This window comes from Phyllostomus discolor, chromosome 1 (assembly GCF_004126475.2).
Source record: "Phyllostomus discolor isolate MPI-MPIP mPhyDis1 chromosome 1, mPhyDis1.pri.v3, whole genome shotgun sequence".
NCBI lineage: Eukaryota > Metazoa > Chordata > Mammalia > Chiroptera > Phyllostomidae > Phyllostomus > Phyllostomus discolor.
In genome coordinates this window covers 184435491-184459046 of record NC_040903.2, presented here as the reverse complement: position 1 = coordinate 184459046, position 23556 = coordinate 184435491, and the positions used below count along the sequence as shown (strand labels likewise).

General features: G+C 37.3%; 3 protein-coding genes across 7 annotated transcripts in view; 1 reads left to right on the top strand and 2 right to left on the bottom strand.

The window, feature by feature from the left end:
- The window catches only part of ARID4A (AT-rich interaction domain 4A), a 63919-nt gene extending 63050 nt beyond the window's left edge, over window positions 1-869 (bottom strand). Inside the window, 1 exon segment of the mRNA XM_028505710.2 lies at window positions 733-869. The gene's annotated coding sequence lies outside the window, so the exon portion shown is untranslated.
- LOC114491621 (histone-lysine N-methyltransferase SETMAR-like) lies at window positions 117-19892 on the top strand. 5 transcript variants are annotated; one of them, XR_004899560.1, is made up of 4 exons: window positions 973-1476; window positions 2427-2468; window positions 9196-9287; window positions 17311-17328. XR_004899560.1 is itself a non-coding variant. In XM_028505711.2 (2 exons), the coding sequence occupies exon 2, from the start codon at window positions 17487-17489 to the stop codon at window positions 18510-18512; it is 1026 nt and encodes a 341-aa protein (XP_028361512.1). In that variant the 5' UTR covers window positions 1240-1476; window positions 17311-17486; the 3' UTR covers window positions 18513-19892. The 5 variants fall into 5 exon arrangements, 1 of the variants encoding a protein (XP_028361512.1); XR_004899556.1 differs by lacking the exon at window positions 9196-9287 and having other exon boundaries at window positions 17311-19538; XR_004899559.1 differs by lacking the exons at window positions 9196-9287; window positions 17311-17328 and adding an exon at window positions 2845-2974.
- The window catches only part of PSMA3 (proteasome 20S subunit alpha 3), a 23213-nt gene continuing 18277 nt past the window's right edge, over window positions 18621-23556 (bottom strand). The window contains exons 9-11 of the mRNA XM_028505712.2: window positions 21726-21793; window positions 20588-20652; window positions 18621-20035 (exon numbers count right to left, since the gene is read on the bottom strand). Coding sequence (XP_028361513.1) covers window positions 19991-20035; window positions 20588-20652; window positions 21726-21793 — 178 coding nt within the window. The 3' untranslated portion in view covers window positions 18621-19990. The remainder of the gene's footprint in view (window positions 20036-20587; window positions 20653-21725; window positions 21794-23556) is intronic.

The window sequence follows — 23556 nt, the reverse complement described above, 5'->3', positions numbered from 1 at the left end:
GCGGTCGCCCAGTCTTTGCTCGGCCGTCCCCCGGATACCCCGACTTCGGCCCGCGCCCCGCCTCCGCCGCTCGGCCCCCTTGGCCCGCCCCGGGCCCGCGGTGGCGGCAGCGGAGTGTCACGGCGCCATTGCTCTCCTTCCTCCGCTCTGCACCATGTCAGAAAGAAGCGCTTCTTCACCCGAAGTGGCACGGGCCGAGGCCTTCAGCGGGAAGCGCGAGGGTGAAGGGAGACCCGCGCAGAGGAAGGGGGCTGGGAGGGCGGAGAGGAGGAGGGAGGTGGCTCGGACAGTGTGTGGGAGGGGAGGGGAGCCGCACAGCGGCAGCCGCCGCCTCCTCCCAGCGCCCGCCTCAACTTTTTGTACAGCCCAGAGAGGTACCTGCCCCCAGCCTCTCGGGTCCTGCTACGGACTCCACACTGGAGGACGCACCGCGGAGTTGGGGGCCAGCTCCCCAAAGCAGCCCGCTCTTCACGGCACGGAAGCAAACTTAGCAGCGCAGCCAGCCCCACAGCCATTTTCCCGGGGAAGCGGCCGAGGCTGTGGCGGTGGTTCCCGCACTTGCTATAGCTGCTCCACTACTTGCTCCTTCCCCGGCGCTCAACGCACCGCTTGCCCAGCACCTCCTTCCCCACCTCCAAAGCTTCCGACTGCACTGGGACCCCAGGCAGAAGCAGCAGCTGCTACTGCCGTTTGGTCCATTCAGTATCCCCCACTTCCCTCCTCCCCACCTACCAACTGTGGATGAAGTGCGCGCTGTCAGCTCCCGAGGCCTCCGCCCCACTGACCACCGCGGGCCCCCGGCTAGGCAGCACCACTCCTGACCGCGGCGGCAATTCCTGCGCCCGGTTCCCCACTCGTCCGATTTACTGCCACAATCCACCAAATAACAAGCTGTTGAGCAGGCTCGCTTCTACACGAACTCTCATTGGCTGCTCATGACGCCGAACCGCTTCGGATTGGAGATCGCTACCTGCCTTCCTCATTGGATGTGACTCTGAAACTTCACGGATTGGTGTGAAAAACAGCAGGTAGGACATCTTCCACTTATGATTGGCTGCTTCCGAGGTCTAACATTACTGGAGAATCAGATATTGAGTAAGCAAGTACTGAAAAAGGATTGGTAGAAAAGATTCCGGATGTGCTTGATTGAGCACTGATTGGTAAATTGAGGGGTCAGGAAGAACAGTTCCGCACAAGGATTGGCACTGGAGTGTCCCATGGAAACCGAACCCAGAACTGCGGCCAGGACTTGCACGGGGGCGGGACAGAGTCTTTCCAAGGCGCATGCGCTAAGCCTGTTTCTCGGCGCCATTTTGTCTGGGCTGCGGTGGCCGCAGATCTATCGCGTTTCATGTTTGTGGTGAGACGATAGGGAAGTCCTTCTCCCGTAGATTCTATTTAGTGCGGCACCCGTCAGCGGTTCCCTCCAGAACAAGACCTAATGAAGATCGGAGGAATAGCGGGTCTGTTTGAAAGGTCAGTTGGAACCTATGGTTGTCCGATTGACTGGGGGATGGCGCAGCTTTAGCGGCACCGGAAGTGAAGGGGCCACTGGGCAGCCATGGCAAACTTCTCCTTGAGGCGGGGTGGGAAGTGGAGGGCGGGATGAGAGGGGGCGAGGCTTTCTCTCCCGCCGCGAGAGAGAAAGAGGCGCGGGGGAAGTCTCTTTTTCTGGGCTGGTCTTTGGCATTATCTAGAGAACACGAGAGGTTTTCCGGGGTCTGCTGCTCTCGGAACAGCTCATTCTCCCTTTGGAAGTGTATTCCGGAAATTTGTCGCATTGTCAACCAAGTGCCACTGGCTGTGGGCTCCTTAATTAAGACTGGGAAGGAAAAGATTCTTAGACACAGTGCGTGGGGACTGGTGTTTCCGCGTGCTCCTCACGGGATTAAGCTCTGGGTTTCGGGATGCCGAGGAATTCATTTGCTAGCACAGACGTTGCTGTTCTGACCTTAGTAGCTGTTCCCCACTCCACGAAGCTTATCCTAATTTTTGAAAGGAAAAAGCAGCGGTTTTGCAGGAACAGAAAGCACCTTAGTTAAAAAGGACCTCCCGGTAGGATTCATTTCAGGACAGCCATTGGTGGTGGTCTCTTAGCAAAATCCAGTATTCCGTTAAGTGATCAAAAACACATTTGGAATGGTGGAAATGGAGCAAGTTGTTACAAAGAATGAAGTAAGGAGATTAAAAATACCGTTAATGGTGTACGTTGAAGAAATTTACTTGAGAACAGCTTAAATAAAGCCGAATCAGTTTTTCATTCATAACAGTGATTTTTCTCAAAATTAAGAGTGAAATATGTTAGTATTTCTATTGAGTAATCTAGTGGCACTGATCTCTGTCGCTTTGTAAAAAATTATCCTTATAATACCTGTTTTGAACGCTGTGGTTCAGTGATTTAATAATTTACTGAGTTTTGTTGGCAGTTGGTCTGAAGATAACAGGACCTCTCAGGAAGTGTTACTGAGGTGAGTTGTAATATCTGTAAAACTCTAAAATTGGGGAGGGTGCCTGGAAAAATTTTTTGTGGACCAATAAATTAGAGCCGTAAGTAGCAAAATGGAAGGATGGTCATTGAAAGGTGTTCTGTTTTGGTGAAGGGTTCAAATGAGTCTGTACAATTAGCTACCAGGTGTGGTATTTTTTTTAGAATGAAACTCAAAAGTGAGGACATGTGAATTCGTCTACTCATTCATGTATTTCCCATTTCTGGATTTTTAAGTACTTCGTATTTTTATTATGTAATAATAGGAACATTTTTATGATTTTTTTGTCCCAATTTAAAAATCTGGTATATAAAAGTGATATTTCAGTAAGAGTTTGGAAGTGATTTTTTTCTCTTAGGGAAGTTATAAACAGTACTGCTGAACTTCCAGAGGTAACCACCTCCAATTCTACTACACAACTTCGAGCTGTTACTATCCAATAACACATCAGTGGGCATTTGTAAATTTCTAAAAAGCAAAAAAGTATGTAAAAATCTCTTGTATTCCTTCTACCAAAAGGTAATTATTTTTTATACTATACTTACATATTATAAAAAGGGGTTTCATTTTTCATTTGTATTACCAAATAAACATCATTGGAGCTCATTTTATCACCCATGTTTATTTCTTTATAGAAAATATTGGGAACATAGGAAATACTTTGTTGTTAAACCGTTTTCATGGCTGCATAGTGTTCTATAGAAAAGGTATGCAATAATTCATATATCCTGATCTCTTGTTTTTTATTATAGCAATATGTGTGAATATCTAAGATTTTGACTAAGAACTGATATCTATGGCTAAAATTCCTAGGCCTCAAACTTTTCCTTCACATCCCTGATTTCTTTAGACTCAATTCCTGGAAGTGGAAGTATAAGGCCAAGGGGATTATACATTTAAGGCTTTTGATCCTTGTACAGTTTTCCATCAAAAAACTTTTGCTTTGCCCTGGCTGGTGTGGCTCAGTGGACTGAGTGCAGGCCTGTGAACCAAGGGTCTCTGGTTTGATTCCCAGTCAGGGCACATGTCTGGGTTGCAGGCCAGGTCCCCATTTGGGGGCACCCGGAGGGAACCACACATTGATATTTCTCTCCTTTTCCCCTAAAGTCTTTAAAAAAAAAACTTTTGTTCTTACTGCACTTACATTTTTTGTTGTCCTTTTTGCTTTTACTACATTTTCTCCAATTTTCTGGGGTTTTTTACTAGCTTTACTTTTTTTAAAATTTATCTCCTTGGTCTGTGTTTATTCAAGTAGAATTATTACAGCCTTTAAGTCACACGTGTAGTAAAATTTGAGAATTTTTATTGGATCTTAGGAATAATTTCTTAAAACTAATTTATTTTTTTTACTCTAAATAGTTAGGCATTTATGCAATGAAACATTCTTCTACACAGAAATGGGATTTAGAGGTTGCCAAAAACATGAGTTTAACTATTTTGTTTCCTGTAGCCCTCCCTAAAATTTTCCATTCTTATGTGCATTCTCTTGTTGCTTTTGTACCCTCGTAAGGACCCTTTACATGCCCCTCATAATCTTTACTTAGCAGTGGTTTGGCTCTTCCCCAGTTTAAGACACTACTTCCAGAGGACAGCAATAGGGGTTTTAATCACTACTATGTTTGCCTGCCTAGTGCATGATGGATGCTCTGTCAATATTTCTTATAAATCTGTATGCACTTTCATATACAAAATATGTAAAATAAGCTCTTAGGTTTTCTTTAACAGTAATTCGTTTCTAAGAATTCATGATGTTCCACAGATGCTGTCTTAACCTTCAAAATATTTTTAGTGGTCCAAATATTTGATTTAATACCAAATTGATTTGTAATTACTAATGTAATATAAATTTAGAGAAGTCATTAAGAATACGTGGCTGATGTAGCTCAGTGGTTTGAGCGTGGGCCTGTGAACCAAAAGATTGCTGGTTTGATTCCCAGTCAGGGTACATGCCTGGGTTTTGGGCCAGGTCCCCATTTGGGGGTACCCAGGGGCAACCACACATTGATCTTTCTCTCCCTCTCTTTGTCCTTCCCTTCCCCTCTCTCTAAAAATAAATAAAATCTTTGAAAAACAAAATCCTGCCCTGGCTGGCGTGGCTCGGTGGATTGGGCGCAGGCTGTGAGCCAGGCATCGCGGGTTTGATCCCCGGTGGGGGCGCATGCCTGGGTTGCGGGCAGTGGCCCCCAGCAACCGCACATTGATGTTTCTCTCTTTCTCCCTTCCCTCTCTAAAAATAAATAAATAAAATCTTTTTAAGAATAGTTAAAAAAAAAGAAAGAAAACAAAATCCAAAAAGAATAGTTATTTAAGTCCTGACTGGTGTGGTTTAGTTGATTGGGCATCATCCCAATCAACTAAAAGTTGTGGGTTCCTTTCCTAGTCAGGGCATGTGCAGGGTTGTGGGTTAGTTAGTCCCTCCGAATGAGAGGCAACCGCTTGATGTTTCTCACGTAGATGTTTCTCTCCCTCTCTTCCCCTCTCTCTAAAAATAGATTTTAAAAATCTTTTAAAAACAAAAATTATTCAAGATTTTGTTTCCTCAGTTTTTTAAAAGGGGATTTTATGATCTGTTACAAGCAGCTGTAATTAAAGTCACCAGACCATCTCTTAGGTATGAATGAAAAAAAAGTTGTGTTAGAAATATACTTTGTAACCAGTTTCAACAGGCCCAAATTAATTTATAAAATAGTTTCCTACAAAATGAAAATTGTGAGATTCTTAATTGCTTCTATTGATGAAATGCTATTTTAAATGCAGAATGTTTTATTTATTTGGTCAGAAGTTTTGATGAGTCTATATAGTCAGTCTCCCAATGTAGTATTTTAGACTGAAATTGCAAAATTGGATCATCCCTGTGAATTTGTTTACCTATACACATGGATTTCATTTCTGGATTCTTAATCACAGAATACTGTGAATACTTTCATGTTTTTTGTTTGTTTGTTTTTACCTCTGGTAAAATACTTGACATATAAAGATCTCATCAGTGAAAGTGTTTAAAAGTGAAGAAATTTTTTTCTTTAATGGAAATTTTAAAACTGTTCTGATTATGTGGGCTATATAATACAGCATACTCAAATCTAAAAGAAGTTTTTGTCTTCTAGAGTGAGTTTAATTTTTTATAACTCTTGAAACATTGCCGTGTTGTTTTTCAGGAGAGTTATAATTTACCCTGTCATTGTCCCTATAAGTTTAACTACCACCTTTGGGTAGTCTAATCATTTTTGCTAATTTGATAGGTGAAAAGTATGTTGCATTCTCTTTTTCTTTGTTAACTACTGAGGTTGGACCATTTTCTATAATTTCACTTACTGATGATTATTAGTAGTAGATACCTTGTCTACTCAAGACTTCTGTCCATTTATGTAGAGGCTTACCACTTTTTAAAATCTTTTGAGTTTATTAAATACTATTCAGTAGTAATTTGGTGCAGACACTTTTCCATTTAGAATTTCTGTTTAACATTAGATATTTAGTTGAGGGTTTTGGAACAGACACAGAGGGGTATGATGTACACAAAATATATTACTGGAAAATTATTTGGAAACTGTGTCCAGTGTGTCTGAAGAAATGACACAAGAATTGGAGGTAGGGAGACAATTAAGATACTGTTGCAGTTGTGTCAGCCTAAGATGAAACTGGAGTAGGACCTGGAGAGAGGAAGGAAGAGGTGAGCAAGCAAAAGAGTTGAGAGCATTTGACCTCTAACTGATTATAAAGGTAAGAAGGAAGGAAACAAAACACTCAAGATTTTAAAGAGCAGGGAATAGATGGTAGTATTAACTAATTTGGAAAGTCAGGAGAGACTTCTGGTCGGTAAGAAAGATGAAATCAGTTTTAAACATACAAGTTAGAGTTTGGAAAGTCTAGTAAGCATCTGTTGTTCTTTTGTCAAAGGGTTTATGAGGTCCCTAATTGGGACAAGGCATATACTGAACCTTATGTTGTTTTCTGTATTTTGACTTTTTGTTTTGTTCAATGGGGTGTCCAACCTTTTACCATCTCTGAGCCACACTGGAAGAAGACTTGTCTTGGACCACACATTAAATACATTGCAACATGTAATCACACAAAAAATATCTCATAATGTTTTTTTTTTTAAAGATTTTATTTATTTTTAGAGAGGGAAGAGAGGGGAGAGAGAGAGAGAGGGAGAGAGAAACATCAATGTGCAGTTGCTGGGGGTTATGGCCTGCAACCCAGGCATGTACCCTGGCTGGGAATCGAACCTGGGACACTTTAGTTCCCAGCCCGCGCTCAACCCACTGAGCTACGCCAGCCAGGGCTTATAATGTTTTAATAAAATTTATGATTTTGTGTTGGGCAGCAAAAGGCCTGTGGTCTGCAGGTTGGACACCCCTGCAGACTTTGTTGCTTTTATCAGGACTTGCTTATTTCTGATTTTTAAAGTACTATTTGAAAAGTTAAAGCAAATTAATAGTAAAATGTGTTCAGGGAAATATTTTTAGAGAGGGAGAAGAGAAGGAGAGGGAGAGAAATATGGATGTGTGGAAAAAACCTTGATCAGTTGCCTCTTGTAGGTCTGCAGCCTGGGACCTGCCCTGCAACATAACCATGTGCCCTAACTGGCAATCGAACCAATGACCTTTCAGTTTGTGGCAGGATGCCCAACCCATTGAGCCACACCAGTCAAGGCAAAGCCAGATGATTCTTAAATTAAACTAAAATTAAGGGGAGGTTAGTTGTTCATGATTTTTAAAAATAGTGTTAACAGAGCATCTTACAGAATATAAGGAAGCTTTTATTTGTATTTTATTACAATTACTAATTTTATCACCCAAGGACATTTTTTCATCGCTTAAAGAAGGAGAGAGAGATACTGGTTGCCTTCTTATATGTGCTCTGACTGGGGCTTGAACCCGCAACCTGGGTGTGTGTCCTGACATGGAATAAGACCTGTGACCTTTTGGTCACTGGGACAATACTCCAACCAACTGAGCCACACCAGCAAGGGCAGGATACTTGTAAGCTGTTAAGATATGTGCGGTGAAATATCTTTCCTTTTCCTCGGTGGATTGAGTTTGGTGTGTTCTTTCAATTTTAATAAAATGTAGAGCAAAAACAGATGTAATTCTATGAAACATGAATGCTTAGCCAAGATTCTTTTAAATATATGAAATACAAGTAAAGATGTTAATTGTCTTATTTTTGTAAGCCCCTTTTATTTCAACAGATGAAATGTAAGTGTTCTTTTTAAGGAAGGACTTTGACAACTACACATGTAAATATAGAGTAGGCTGTCTTTTAAGTGTTTTTCAAGAGGCAGCATTTAATTTAGCTGGTTAATTTCCCATGTTCTGTTCCTTCCTTTTCCCCTAAGACTTCAAAAAATGTGTTCTGCTAATTAGCAATGAAAAGGTTACTTTTTTGTTTTAGAGAAAACATTTTTCTTTTTGACTTGGCTTTTTAATTTGTATTTATAAAACCTAAACTTTTAGGGTTAGTATATGTATGAAATTTGAGCTATTTTGTTGTTTATATCAAGACTCTTTTTATCTCATTTAAATAATTACGTATAAAAAGTTTTCCCATCGTGCTAGCTTTGAGTTACAAAGATACATGCTATTAATAAACTGAGGAAAAAGTAATTAATACATTTAGAAACATAACATTTGTGCATTAGTTTTTCTGCATTAGTTTTTAATGACTGTGTATGTTTAATTGCTTCTCTTTCCTTATTTTAATTTTTTTTTTTTTTTTTTGGTGCTTCCACTGGGACACAAATTGCTTTTCTTTTCATTAACCCCTTTTCTCTGGTACCGATTATTTTTCAAAGACTGTCATTTGAGTTACACCATGTCTTCTCACCAGGTCTTCTCCATACCTCCCATTAGAATGATAGCTTTTAAAAAAATGAACTAACAAGCAAAATAGAGAGACTCAGAGAGCAAGATGACAACTGTGGGGGTGGGGTTATAGGGTGGGGGGATTGAGCAAAAAGGAAAAGGACTCATGGATGTGGACAGACTGGTGGTTGCAAGGGGCAGGGGTTATAAGAGGGATAAATAGTAATGGGAAGAAATACAGTAAAATAAAAGGAAAATAAATCATTCAGTGGGTAGCAAAGATACTTCCAGCTTTAGACTGTGTAGGTGCGGCCAGGCATTTTGTGGGAGGGGTGATTTAGAGCAAATTTCTTAACCTCTGCTCCATCTGTGAAATGGGGATCTTAATAGACCTGATCTGACAGCGTTGAGATTAGTATTAAATGAGTTGAGACATGTAAAGCACTTAGACTAATGATGCCACGTATTTAGGAAGCACTCATATATTGGTGGTGGTAATGTATATGATGATATGATATAGTGTCTGTCAGTAGTGTCTTGTCATTCAAAGGACGTTTTACAATGTACATTATTGTATTTACATGCAGAAATAAGGCATCTAGACTCTGCCTCACATGTAGTACCTTCTCAAATGCTCAACCTCCAAACTTTCTGCTTCTCTTTAGGTATTAGTTGCTCTTGTTACACGAAAGCTGTCATGGGTTTTCCCAGGTTTTTGTTTTTATTCATACTTTTCCCAGTATCTGGAATGTTGCCCTCTTACTACATTGTCAAAAGCTACTTGTTGGGGGTTTTTTTAAATATTTTTTTCTTGTGGTGGGGTGGGGGTGGGCTACTTTTTTTTTTTTTAATCTTCACCTGAGGACTTTTTTTTTTTTTTTTTTTTTTCATTGTTTTTAAAGAGAGAGGAAGGGGGAGAGAGAAACATTGATTGGTTGCCTCTCATATACACTGCAACCTGGGTGAAGCTTTCCATGATATCTCTACAACTATGGTAATCTGTCCATGTGAATTTCATGTATTTCCTCTTACATAATTCCTACCACTTTCTATGTTGCATTTCAGGATTTTTTGCTCAAAGTTATGACATTCTTACATGCAGAGAACTATACCTTATTTACCTTTGTAATGTTAGAACCTATCACAAGCCTTGGTACTTTGTAGGCACTCATTTGTGGAGTGAAAGTTTATAAAAGGTATAACAAGCTAAAAGATTATGTTTAACAAATATATGCCAATGAAAATGTGCTTTGTCAGTGTTTGTACACCAGGAGCATCTTGCCTGATCAGTTACTGAAAATGAGATCACTTGAGGTTTTAGAAATTGGGTCAGAATCAAGAACATGTACACCATAGAGCATAATGGGCATTATCCACAGGTCAAAGATTTTCTTTAGAATATTTTCTTGATTTTTGTTTGTTTGTTTAAAGATTCTATATCTGATCAACCACCAAAGGTATTGTTTTTCTGAGAGAAACTGATTTTTTCATAGACCTGCCCACCCTCTAATCTTCATTATCAGCAGTGATCCAGATTTCTGAAAAGTTTGGCTAGTTCTGCTGCCAACACAATATACAAGCAGCCTGGCTCAATCAGCTATTGAACCCATACTTTCACTCTGCGTGTACGTTTTTCTTGTCACAATGCCGTAATGCTTCAATGCATAAAAGTAGGGGTCCTCTGAGAATAGGAACTGGGTGAGAGATGTTGTGAAGACATTGACTTGATCCTTGATTACTATAATATTGATAAGGTGTTGGCCTAGAGATTTAAAAGAAATGGGAATGGGATTTAAAAGAAATAGGGAGGTAAAATACCCATCACAGCCCTGGCTGGTGTGACTCAGTGGATTGAGCGTGGGCCTGCGATCCAAAGGGTCACAGGTTTGCTTTCTAGTCAGGGCACACCCTGGGTTGTGGGCCAGATCCACTGTTGGGGGTGCACAAGAGGCAACCACACATTGTTTCTCTCCCTTTCTTTCTCCCTCTTTTCCCCTCTGTCTAAAAATAAATAAATAAAATCTTTAAAAAAAAATACCCAGCATTAATTTATTTTTATTTAAAGAGAGGGAGAGAAACCTTAGTGTGTGGTTGCCTCTTATGTGCCACCCCCACCGGGAACCTGACCCCACAACTCAGGTATGTGCCCTGACTAGGAAACACGGGGAACCCTTTGTTTCACAGGCAGGCTCTCAGTCTACTGAGCCACACCAGCTAGGGCAAGATTGCATCAATATCTTAATACAGAAAACACTGTATTTGAAATCCAGATGTTCTGTGCTCTGATCATAAGCTTGTTGTCATTGGTTGTGACCTGGTGTACATTACTCTGCCAGAGTGTTTGCTATTAGAGTGTAAGTGGCATGGTGCTAGGCATCTATAGTTCCTAATACTTAACTGTTCCAATCTAGTACAGTGTACAGTATTTTTTCAGATAAGAACTCCTGTAAGCATACTTACAATATTAATGTACTTCCGAAAGGTTAATTGATGTTTGAACAACCCCTGAGAATCAGGAAGTATCAGAAAATGTCTTGATAATTTTAGCCCTTAAGGAGAGTTGCTGCTATTCACTACAGCATAGGATCAAATTTCACGTCCTACCTACCTCACTGTTTTGCTTAACAACTGTTGTAAATGCTTTCATTGGCTGGTAAAACAGATATTTGAAGTAATAGTTAAGCAGGTTCACTGATTAATTTCACTGTAGTTAAGTTTCTATAGGCAAAGGAGGGCAGCTGGAAGATGTCAGGGAAAGATTTGTTTTTTTTCTTTTTTTCGGCTGGCTTATGGTATGTTTGGTAGTATGTATTGAGTCTGCTAATCCTTAATTGCCCCCTTTTATCAGTTTATATTCATATTTATTTGTATTTAGCTTTACCTAAAATCCTGTGGCAAACACAAACAAAATTTTTTTCCCTAAGAAGGTTCCCTAAAACCAAATCAGAAATCTTTTCATAAATATGCTTACAGTGTTTGTATAGTATTGATGGCCTAAACAGGACAGAGATGAGAGTTTTTATATGAAAGAACATAACAAAAAGAAAAGCCATCTTCCTGTTTTTTATTCCTCTGTGTATCATGTGACACTGTCTTTAAGGCCTTGAAATTGTCAAGGGAACCCTGGTAACCAAGACAAATTTTTGCTGTTTTTTTTTTTTCCTCTCAAATGTGAAGTTCTGCATTTTATTACATGTCATGAAGAACTAGTCTGTTACCAGTAAATAATACGTAAGCCACAAAACTTGCTTCTCTATGCTTCCAAGTGCTTCCTGTTTTGTCAGATTTCCATTTAGGGAAAAGAATGGGTGAGCCTGGGTTTCATGTTTAAAGCATCTCTCCTGAAATTGTTTGGAAACTGTCCAAATATCAAGATGAGGGGGAAAGTAGCACATCCTGTGTCTACTTGAAGACATTTGTCAGAAAGCTTCATTTGGCTTTGAGTTATGAAAGAGGGTTGTCAGGAAGAGAAACTTTTCATTCCCAGAAATAATTAGTATATGACTTGCTGATACTGTGCTCCTCTTTAAGCTTTCCCTATCAAAGGTGTTTTCATTTTGTGAATGAATCATTACATAGCCTATAAAGAAAAAAATATCTTCATTTCCATTAGATTTTTCCTCTGCAAATATGTATTCAACCACATATACTCTGTTTTCAGTAGCGATGGACGATAGGCCAAAGCTGGTTACAATAAATAGAAATAGACTGTGGACTACATTGTTATCTTAGAATATCTTTGGGGGAAAGTTTACAGTAAAATGATTCATAGAATCTTTTGCAACTAAAATAGTGAAGTAGAACATTTACAGATGATGAATTACTTGTCATGTTTTCTATGAAATCAACTTTTTTTCCCTTCAGCATTTTAATTTATAATCTCATTTAGGCATTTATACAGTAAGAATCATGTCTTCAGTAAAAATCTTGTACAGGTATATTTTTATATTTATTTATAATTTGTTTTTATATTGTTTAAATTTCTCTGATTCTTCAAAAACAAATACAGGGAATTAAAGACCATAGTATAAATACTTATGTGTAAGTATTTGTTTCTTCTTTGGATAACCTTGTTTGCATTGCACTCAAAAGAAGCACAATTTACATTTTTAACATGTATTTATATTTTTAAATATAATGCTTTTTTACTTAACTAGCTGATTTTATAATAATAAATGTCCATATTTTTAAACAATGCTACTTATTTTCTTTTCACCATTTATACAAATGAACATTACAAAGCTTGATATCTTCTTCCAAACTTTATAGCAAATGGCTGTCATAGTCTAGTGAAAGTGTTCCAGTTACTATAATCTCCACTTTTAATCTTTAACATTTATTTATCATTAGTTACAATTTATATTTCAAATCCATGGATTTATCATTTCAGGAAGTAATTTTTAGGAACAGTTTATTTTCAAGCCAAAATAATTTGTTGTCTGCTTTCTTTGGTGGTATGTTTTTAAAGTTGCTTTTATTTTCAAAGTAAAGGTATACTGCTCTTGGTCTTTATCTTGGACTTTTATTTTTATATTACTTGATATAAAAACTTTATAATTGCCAACAGTCACCAATGAAATTCCATTTTCTCCTTCCCAAAGAAATCTTACTAAACTGATATTCAGGGTAGGACAATGGAAATGATAATTATATGTACAGTTTAACGTTATTACTACTTAAGGATCAATGCAGAATCTTGCTCACCCTGTAATTATCATCTGAATGGAACCTAGACTACATTATCGAAGTACAGATAAAGTATTAAATTTTTAATACGCTCTTTATACATCTTCAGAGTATACCAGGTTATTTTATAGAATAAAATATTTTTCTAACGGCTTGTGTAGTTTTTTCATTTTATGGAAAGTGTACTTGGAACATGAAATCAACTAATCAGGTAATACCAGTAGAACATAAGTTTCAGTGTAAACTTGAATCCCCTCATTGCTGGTAAGAGAATCTTGTGTTAAGATTCTTTTGCAGTAGTAGAACCAAACATTAAATTGGCCTGGCCTTCCTTAAGTTAGAGCCGTTTTTCTCTTTTTTGACTAAAATACAAAAGGTACTTTTTAATTCCTGAATACTAGGTAATTTCTTCCTTATCCGCTCCATGGCATTTTGGAAATTTTCAGAAAACTGATGCTGAATAATGAGATATTTGAAACCAACTTCTATAAAGTTTCTACCAAATACTTCCCTTTTCATTATCTCAGAATGTGCTCTTATTTCTGATACATGTGTTTCTTTAAAAAATTAACAAAGTTTTCCTACATACCCATCATGACCTAGTTTCATCCTCCATTTTTCCATTGTGACAGAAGTTTCTTTTTAAACCCTTTTGGTAATTGTTCCTATTAACATGTTCACCTTTAATAACCTGAGTCCAAATCAGTGAATCTCAAATGTTACTGTATTCATTAGCATTATGTTAGGTAACTTGCTCACAATATAGATTCCGGGACTCACTTTAAGACTAGTGAATTCATTCTTTGGGGGATTCTTATGCAGGTGGTCTTTGAATCAAATGGAGAAACAATTATCTACCACATAGATTCCCACTGTCTAAATCAGGGGCCCCCAACCTCCAAGCTCTTGACCAGTACCAGTCCTCACCTCACCTTGTTAAGAACCCAGCCACCAGCAAAGCTTGCCTGAGCACTGTCTCCTGTCCCTCTTCCCCACTCTTAGGTGAAACTGGTCCATGGTGCCAAAAAGGTTGGGGACAGCTTAATCTAAATTGTTCATGAAGATTGGCCTTTTTATTTTGTTTGAGTTATCGCCATCTCAGAACTATTTTCCTACTAATTGTGGACATCCTTAGTTTTTCTAAATTCGCTGATTAGAGAGCTGAAATTCTCTTGCTTCTTAATTTATCTTGCCCCCCTTCCCAAAACACACATTTGTAGTTCAGTTTGTACATGCAGTATATGTATACATAGTAATACATATTTCTAATATGCCTTGCCTAGTGATTTTTAAATGTGCCTTTTCCCACTGAGGAAATAATTGTATTTTTTTTATTTTTAATATTTCCTGGCAGTGTGGTACATTGTAGGCATCCAAATGTTTGCATTGATTGTTTACTGCTCTTATTTGGTTGCTGCTTACTCTTAATCCAGTCAGTCTGCTAAAGATGACAGGTTATCATGTTTATACCACTAAATCTCATATACTATTTCCCTTTGTTTTAATTATCAGTATTTCCTTGGTGCTATGTTAATAATTCTCCTATACTGAACATTGGTCTTGAAGTCTTGACTTTTCCTGTTTTTAACAATTCCCATTCCCATATGGACTACATAGTTCAGCTCTTTTAATGAATTCTTCTAAAATTTCACATTGTGTTTCCACATACAGAAGTCCGAGTCATATACTTCAAACACAAAATGTGCAAGGACCCTTGCTCTTCAACATCTGTATATTAACTACAATACACCAGCATATACTTTTTTTAAAGAGCTGTTATTTATGGACTGGAGGAATACATAAGGTTATATTACCTTTTGAAGGGGTTAGATGGTCAAAGAAGGAACATCAGTTATTTGTAATGTGAATTATCTGTATCTTTCGCCCTTTTAAAAAATTGGATTGTTTTCTTACTGTTGAATTTTGAGAGTCTTTGTACGGTTAGGTGATTTGCAATATTTTCCCTCAAGTTTTTTGTATCTTTTTCAGTGTTTTTAGGAGAGCAGACACTTTTAAGTTGGGTAAAATTAAGTCTGTCTGTTTTTAATATAGTGAAACATTTTTAAAACCAAATTCAGAGATCTCTTTTCTTCTAGAAGTTTAAGAGTTTGAGGTACATTTTGGCTTATGATCACTTTGAATTAATTTCTGTATCTAGTACCAAGGTATGGTTTGCTTTTGCATTGTGGATGTCTGTCCAGTTGTTCCAGCAGTCTCTGAAAAATCAATATCCTCCATTGATTTGCCTTTTCATCTTTGTCGGTCAATTCACCATATTTTTTAGTCTATTTTAAGACACAATTCTGCCCTGGCTAGTGTGGCTCAGTGGATGGAACTCTGGGCTGCAAACCAAAGGGTCACTAGTTCAGTTCCCAGTCGGGGCACATGCCTGGGTTGCAGGCCAGGTCCCCAGTAGGGGGTGTGTGAGAGGCAACCACACATTGATGTTTCTTTCCCTCACTTCCTCCCTCCCTTCCCCTCTCTCTAAAAATAAGTAAAACTTAAAAGTAAACAGAAAAACTCTAATAAAAAAGACTCTTCTGTTCTGTTAATATGTCTATTAATGGATCTTTTTTGCAGTTGTTTTGGCTGTTTTAATTTCTCTTCCATATAAATTTTAGTAACAGCTTGATTTCTTTCCACTCCCCAACCCCACCTCAAAAAATAGCCTCTTGTGAATTTCACTGGCTTTACATTCAGTCTATAAATCAGTTTGGGAGGCCTGATGACTCAGTCTTCTGACCAGTTTGTTCATTTTTTCTTCCAGTTTTATAATTTTCAACATAAAATCTTACACAAATTTACATTCATACCTAAGTATTTGTTTTTATGCCATTTAAATCATATATAATCTTTTTATAGATGAGCAAATTAAGTAACTTGCCCAAGATGACACAATTATTAAATGACAAAGCTGGTTTGAAACCTTTATGAGCTTATAATTCTGGCTTTAATTATGATGTTAGTTTTATTAAATTGTTACGGTTACAGTGGTGGCAGAAAGGAAGCCCTAACTTATTTTAACGAGAAAAATCCCATTGTGCTTTTATAAAGGAATTGATTCCCCCCAAATTTATGTATTTTCCGAGCTTGAGTTTTCCGTATCTTCACAAGTAATAAACCATGCTCACCTTAATTTACAAGCCTCTCTGAATACAGTAGTGAACCAGTGTTTTTTCAGGGTACTTTATTTTTTCAATTAGTTTGCATTCAACACTTTTATATTAATTTCAGGTGTTCAGCACATCACGTATATATTCACATAGGTTACAAAGTGTTGCCACTGATAATTCAAGTGCCCCCTGGCACCACAGATAGCTATTACATTGTTTACTATATTCCCTATGCTTTACATCTTTGTCTATTTTGTAATTACCAATTAGTAGTTCTTACCTTTTTTTCACTCTGCCCCCCAACACCCCTTCTGGCATCCATCAATCTGTTCTCTGTATAAATCTGTTTCAATTTTTTTCTTTAGATTCCACATATGGTACTTGTCTTTGGCCTGTCTTAGCACAGTACCCTCATTTTTTTTTTTAACAGCTGAGTAATACTCCGTCTATGTATGTACCACAGCTTTTTATCTTCTCTATTGATGGGCACTTGGGTTGCTCCCATATATATCTTGGCTATTGTAAATAATGCTGCAGTGAACATGAAGATGCATATATTCTTTCGAATTAGTGTTTTGAGTGTCTTTGGATATATAGCCAGAAATGGTATGCCTTATGCTGCAGGTCACTAGTATGAAATCTTACAAATTAAAAAATGTACCGTTAGCATTTGAATGCCTACTGTTCACCAGTGAAGACAAAAACCTGACTTGTTTTCTTGAATAACTCCTATCTGTGGGAGGGATAGTAAACAACGTAACATGCGTAAACAGCAGAACAAAAGTTTTTACTTAGCTTGACAACTACTTTAGTGGGAAACATGTAAAAGACTTGGAGAAGGGGAAATCATTTTAGAAGGCTTTCTTTGGGAGGTGGTGAGTCATTAGGAAAAAACCCTTAAAATAGCCTAGGCATGGTAAATTCAGTATAGATATGGTAGAGTGTAGGCAAGTAAAATAGAGATCAAGCCTGGGTTCTATTTCCAAAGGTAAAGAATTCAAAAAGCTAGACAAACAATATTAGGAGTGTTTTACATCAAGTTGTGGTTTTTGTTTGTGGGTTTCTTCTGGTTTTTTAACATTTGGTAAGTGGATAGTTTTACATAATAAAAGAAATGTTAATTTGTCATCTTAATTTGCTCTTCAAGTTGAGTATTTTGTTTCAGTAAGTTAAGAATATTGATGACCTACAACTTGATTTTTCTCATTTATTTTTCAGGTCGCTTTATGAATGATAGAAATAAAAGCAAATAAGATGGCTCTAGTAGTGCTTAGTTGTCTTGAACTTCATTTGAAACAATTTTGTTAGATTGTATTGTGACAGCTGATACATCAGCATGCATTTAAAAAAACATCTAAATTGGTGAATTTTGTATAGCCATTTTAATACTGAAGATGAAAGAAAATAAGCACCATTTTCGGCATATTATGCTTTTTTATTTCAAGAAAGGTAAAAAAGCAACTGAAACACAAAAAAAGATTTGTGCAGTGTATGGAGAAGGTGCTGTGACTGACCGAACATGTCAAAAGTGGTTTGCAAAGTTTCGTGCCGGAGATTTCTCTGTGGATGATGCGCCACGGTCGGGTAGACCAGTTGAAGTTGATAGCAATCAAATCAAGACATTAATTGAGAATAATCAACATTATACCACACGGGAGATAGCCGACATACTTAAGATATCCAAATCAAGCGTGGAAAATCATTTGCACCAGCTTGGTTATGTTAATCGCTTTGATGTTTGGGTTCCGCGTAAGTTCAGCGAAAAAAACCTTCTTGACCGTATTTCTGCATGTGATTCTCTACTTAAACGTAATGAAGATGTTCCATTTTTAAAACAAATTGTGATGGGTGATGAAAAGTGGATACTCTACAATAATGTGGAACCAAAGAGATCACGGGGCAAGCGAAAAGAACCACTACCAACCACACCAAAGGCTAGTCTTCATCCAAATAAGGTAATGTTGTATATTTGGTGGGATTGGGAGGGAGTCCTCTATTATGAGCTTCTTCCAGAAAACCAAACAGTTAATTCCAATAAGTATTGCTCCCAATTAGACCAACTGAAAGCAGCACTTGATGAAAAGCGTCCAGAGTTAGTCAACACAAAACGCATAATCTTCCATCAGGATAACGCAAGACCACACGTTTCTTTGATGACCAGGCAAAAACTGTTACAGCTTGGCTGGGAAGTTCTGATTCATCCACCGTATTCATCAGACATTGCACCTTCAGGTTTCCATTTGTTTCGGTCTTTACAAAATTCTCTTAATGGAAAAAATTTCAATTCCTTGGAAGACTGCAAGTGTCACCTGGAAAAGTTCTTTGCCCAGAGAGATAAAAAGTTTTGGGAAGATGGAATTATGAAGTTGCCTGAAAGATGGCAGAAGGTGGTGGAACGAAAGGGTGAATACGTTATTTAAAAACCGAGCGAACGTTTTGGCCAGCCCATTCTTTAAACCACTTTTCTTTTGTAGATACCAAGGTTATTATCAAGGTATCACTGTTTTTATAAAAATAAATTTGTAGCCTTGTCCAAAGTAAAATGTCCCAGCTTTTTTTTTCCTCAGAGGCTAATCTGTCTCAGTAGTGTAGTTGCATAGTGCACTACAAATTAATCTAGATTATTAAATCTGTATGTAAGAAAATGCTGGGTTTATCAGCTTTTAGGTTTATCTGATGTTATGGCATATAGACTAGTTTTCAGGTGCCTTAGGTTCTCAAATTCAAGTTTCTTTATAACCACTCTTTTAAAACGGGTTATTAGTTACAGTGATATGAATAAGAATTCATGTCCTCACAGCATAATAAAAGATCCATATAGTAATCTTACTTTGGAAGTTTGCAAAAGTAGAACAGTGGGCCATAGGTTGGCTTTGGGATAGTCAGCTTAGTAATTATCTCTCTGTAGATAGATCCAGTTTAAAATTGTGTAGGTGTTTGGCCAAGGCCAGCACTGGTGTCATTCTGAGTTAAATGCATGAGTTGTAAAATGTAATAGGCAATTTTATATAAAATAAACCATGGCAATGAGATTTTTGGGGGCTTATTTGTATAGTAGCTATTGAAGCACAATGATTGGCTTTTTGAACTACTCAAACCAGGAAGTACCCTGCTGCTAGACTCAGTAACTAGATTACCTTCCTAGGAAAGCATGACAGTTGAATGGAGTAATACTGGCATGAGCCCAATGAAGGGTGTTTACTTAGTATATAGGCCTGAATTCAAATAGTTTCTTCCTGATATAGAGGATACTATTCGGGTTATGACAATTGTTCTCGCAGGCTTTGATTCTGAATATTCCCTAGTAGCAATTCTTTTTAAAGAGCACTTACACATAGATTCTCATTTATTTTTTTAGCATAAAATACGGGCATTTTTATTTTACAGATTGAGAAATTTAAGTGACAGAATAGCAATTTTGTGGATATTTAATCTACAGTAAAATGGAGGAAAAACATGTTCTTGTGTGTCCCTGTGATTTAACAGTGGCTGATGACCAACAATCATTTTACTCAGTACAAAACTGGACAATGGCATCAATTAATTGCCTATTTACTACATTGGTAGGTTTCTTTTTACACAACATCCCAGCAGGATATGATCTTTAAGTCCTAGCTGAGTGAACGAATGGAGCTTTAAATTTAATCTGATTCCAAAGCCTCTGCTTGCAGTATTTTAACTAAGGAATTTTTAAATAGGCATAAGTCTACATTTCAATGCTAAGTAAATACGTGTTCAATTACCCCCACCAATTTTGTCAAGCATATATTAATCAAACTTCAGTGATTACAAGACAAAAATTTAATGAAAATTGGTCAGTGGGTACGTAATAATCCAAGAGGCAAAATAGTTACATGGGGACTGTATTAGAAATTTAAAATAAATGCTGAAGTAAATGTTACATATTGTCATCATCTGATTCATCTTCTTCCTTCAAAGATTCCTGTTAGGAGAAAAAGTTTAAAATCATTTTTTAATTTTTTAATATAACAACCTAACCCTAATCAGCCACTTACTAAAATTCTTTGAGGCTTTGCCCTGGCTGGTATGGCTCAGTAGATTGACTGCCAGCCTGTAAACTGAAAGGTCGCTGGTTCAATTCCTGGCTGGTCCCCAGTTGGGGACACGTGAGAGGTAACAGATTCATGCATTTCTGGTACATTGCTATTTCCCTCTTTTTTTCCCCTCCCTTCTTCTATCTCTAAAAGTAAAGAAATAAAATCTTAAAAGTTTTGTAAGTGAAAAAATGAACACTGGGTTAGAACAAGGTACCCAGATAAAGAAAAGTGTAATTAAATATATCTTGTCTAACAGTCAAATGACTATTTTTGCCATTTTCACCCCCAAAAAATTAAAAAAAAAGGAATCAGGGCAACTTCACCCCATTGAGAATAACCTAGAAAATTTCTATCTTTAGTTTAACTCAATTCTTGTTATTTAATATAAATCATTAATATATATTTATTTCCATGGAGTTTTCACGCAGTGGACTTACCTTAGCATATTTCTCCGCCTCTTCCCTTATATCTTTTGGGACAATTTCATGTCTTCCTTTAGTTACTAGAAATGAAGCCACATATTTAAATGAATCAAAAATGAAGACTATATTGTGATTTTGTGATACCATGTGATATACACAATCCATAGTTATGGTTCATCTAAGATTAATGTTGTAAAGTTGTACTTTGAGTAATATCAGGTGCTTTGAATTCACTTTTGTGTTCTCTCCACACCCATAGAAATTAAACCTCAAATTTAGCTCTTATGGAGACAATAATTATGCTATGACTTATCCTGAGTATTCAGTGACTAAGTTTTTTAAACTGACTTTGAAGCTCTATGGTTACCATGCTAGAAAGGAAAAGTTGATTTCTCAGTAGTATATTTCAAAAACATGAAATGTATATTTTGAAAAGTTAATAAACTATTCACAACTTCAGTCAATTATTAGGCAGAATGTTCCCTTTCAAAAGAGACTACCTGGTAAATTTGTTCAGGCTTTCTTTGTTCCGTGTCCATACACACTTTGGCAATAACTACTACAACGGAACATATGCCTATTTAATGACCCAGCAATTCTACTCTTAGTATATTTCTAATAGTAATGCTAGGTTGGTGTACCAAGATAATTGTACTCAGTGTCCACAGAAGAAGAAGAAAACAAGAGCTGCTGTCCAGCAACAGAAAAAGAAACAACTGGGGTAATTTAAACAAGAAAATACTGCTCAACAAGGCAAGTGAACAAATACTAAATACACAGCCACACAAATGACTTACAAAAATATAATGTTGAAGAAATTGGGGACAAAGAATACATACTGTACAATTCCATTTATATAAACTTCAATAGGCCAAACGTGTTAGAATTCAGGATAGTGGTTGTTTTTGGGGGGGAAGATACAGAACTGATTTCAAGGAGGCCTAACATGTGACCTGGGGGCTAGTGTTAGGTGTTGACCAGAGCAGTGGTTACATGACTGTACCCATGATGTAATAATTAACTCATTTATTTGTATAATTTCCTATATGTATGTGTCATTAGCAAATTATTTTTTTAAAAAGTTTTAAAGGCACCCAGTAGTAAGTTTGGTACACACAAATCAGAAGAAAAGAAATGCACAACAGTAACTTACTTTCACCAACCCAGCTGAGCTCTAGTTCAAAAGCTTTATCCTTAACTTCATCATGCACTATGTAAATTCTAGAACAGAAGAGGGAAAATTATTACAATCATTTGTTATCTACAAACACTGTAGTTCATGTACCCAGTCAGCACAAATTAGAACACCCATTCCTTGCATAAAATTATACAAACAGTTTATATTTATGAACACTAGAAAACAAATTACACGAGACTGATGAACACTACAAATGACTCAATATACCTTTAAAACTCAGTTGTGTATTTTGATACATTGCTTTGGAGACATAACTAAAAAAGATAACTCATAAGGAACACAAATGGGAGAAGGCCATCATCTCCTATGTCTTTCAGGATATTTGTTTTCTCCATTAACTGATTTTAAGTTTTGCAGTTGTCCGTGGTCTTTTATCTGCAACATCTTGGCAGGACTCTTTTCTTATATCTTTGTGCATTTTCCCCTTAACCTGGCCTTTAAACAACAATATGTGCCAAATTGCAGCAAACAAAGAGGCTCTCACATAATACATTCAAGTAAAAATTTCAAAAATTAAGTACCAGAGCAAAGCTTTCCTGTTTTATACTTTACACCATCTTACACACTTTACTTTTAGAGGGCATTCCTAACACCTTACTATAATATGAGAAATCTTGCTTTTCTGAAACTCCATTTTACTAAACAATGAAGGGATGGCTTTCCTACATGGAACTAATTAGTGTGTACTGTTAGAGCTAAACATAAAAGGTCTAGTAAGGGCTAATTTCCAGAATCACTTTTCAGTAAAGAAATCTGAAATTAATGAGGATTAATTACTTTATCTTTTTTCTTTTAATTTTATTTTTAGAGAGGGGAAGGGAAGGAGAAACAGGGAGAGAAATATCATGCGGTTGCCTCTCACATGCCCCCACACTGGGGACCTGGCCTACAACCCAGGTGTGTGTCCTGACTGGGAATTGAACCTATGACCCTTTGGTTTGCAGTCTACACTCAATCAATCCTTTGAGCTACACCAGCCAGGGTGGGTTACTTTTTAAAAAGTGGGTTCTACTTCACAACTAGAAAGGGGAGGGTTCCAGTTTTGAAGAGATTAAGGGGATCATTTAGTATACTTACTGTTACATAAAAGAACTCTAGGATTTTTTTCCCTTGCATGTATTATTAGATGTAAAACTTGAGACACTTTTACAAAAAGCTGACTGACTAGACCGTGTTCCTGTTGACAGTGAGAGGTACTGTGAATTCTCTGGAGAATTATGTTTATGACTAAAATCTGAAAAGCTAGCTGCAGAACCAGCATTTTACTGGATTTTTTGGATATTAAATGCCTGCATTCCTTGACCTAGAAGAATTAAGAAGTACTACCAACTCAGGTTTACTGGCTTTGTTTTTGCTTGATACTAATTATTACATGGCATTTGGCCCTAGCTGGTGTGGCTCAGTGGATTCAGCACCAGCCTGCAAACCAGTTAGATTCCCAGTGTAAAGCACATGTCTGAGTTGCAGGCCAGGCCCCTCAGTGGGGTAGTGCATGACAGGCAACCACACGTTGATGGCCCTCTCACAATCTTTCTCTCTTCCCCTCTATAAAAATAAATCTTAAAAAAAAAAGTTAAAAAAATTAGTACATAGCATTCTATTCCATACCTGTAACATGAACCACTTCAGGCTTGCTTAAATTCTTTTAAAATGTTTGAAATACTAAGTTCTCATCTTGTTACAAGAACTTTTATCATTAACATTATCTTACCCAAAGAAACATTATGTAAATGAGTCAATTTTATGGGTCACATACAGAAATAATTAGCTGTAAACCAAAATAAAG

What these genes read in the sequence shown, in the direction of transcription:
- LOC114491621 (XM_028505711.2), top strand. Translation starts at nt 17,487, where the DNA reads ATGAAAGAAAATAAGCACCATTTTCGGCATATTATGCTTTTTTATTTC.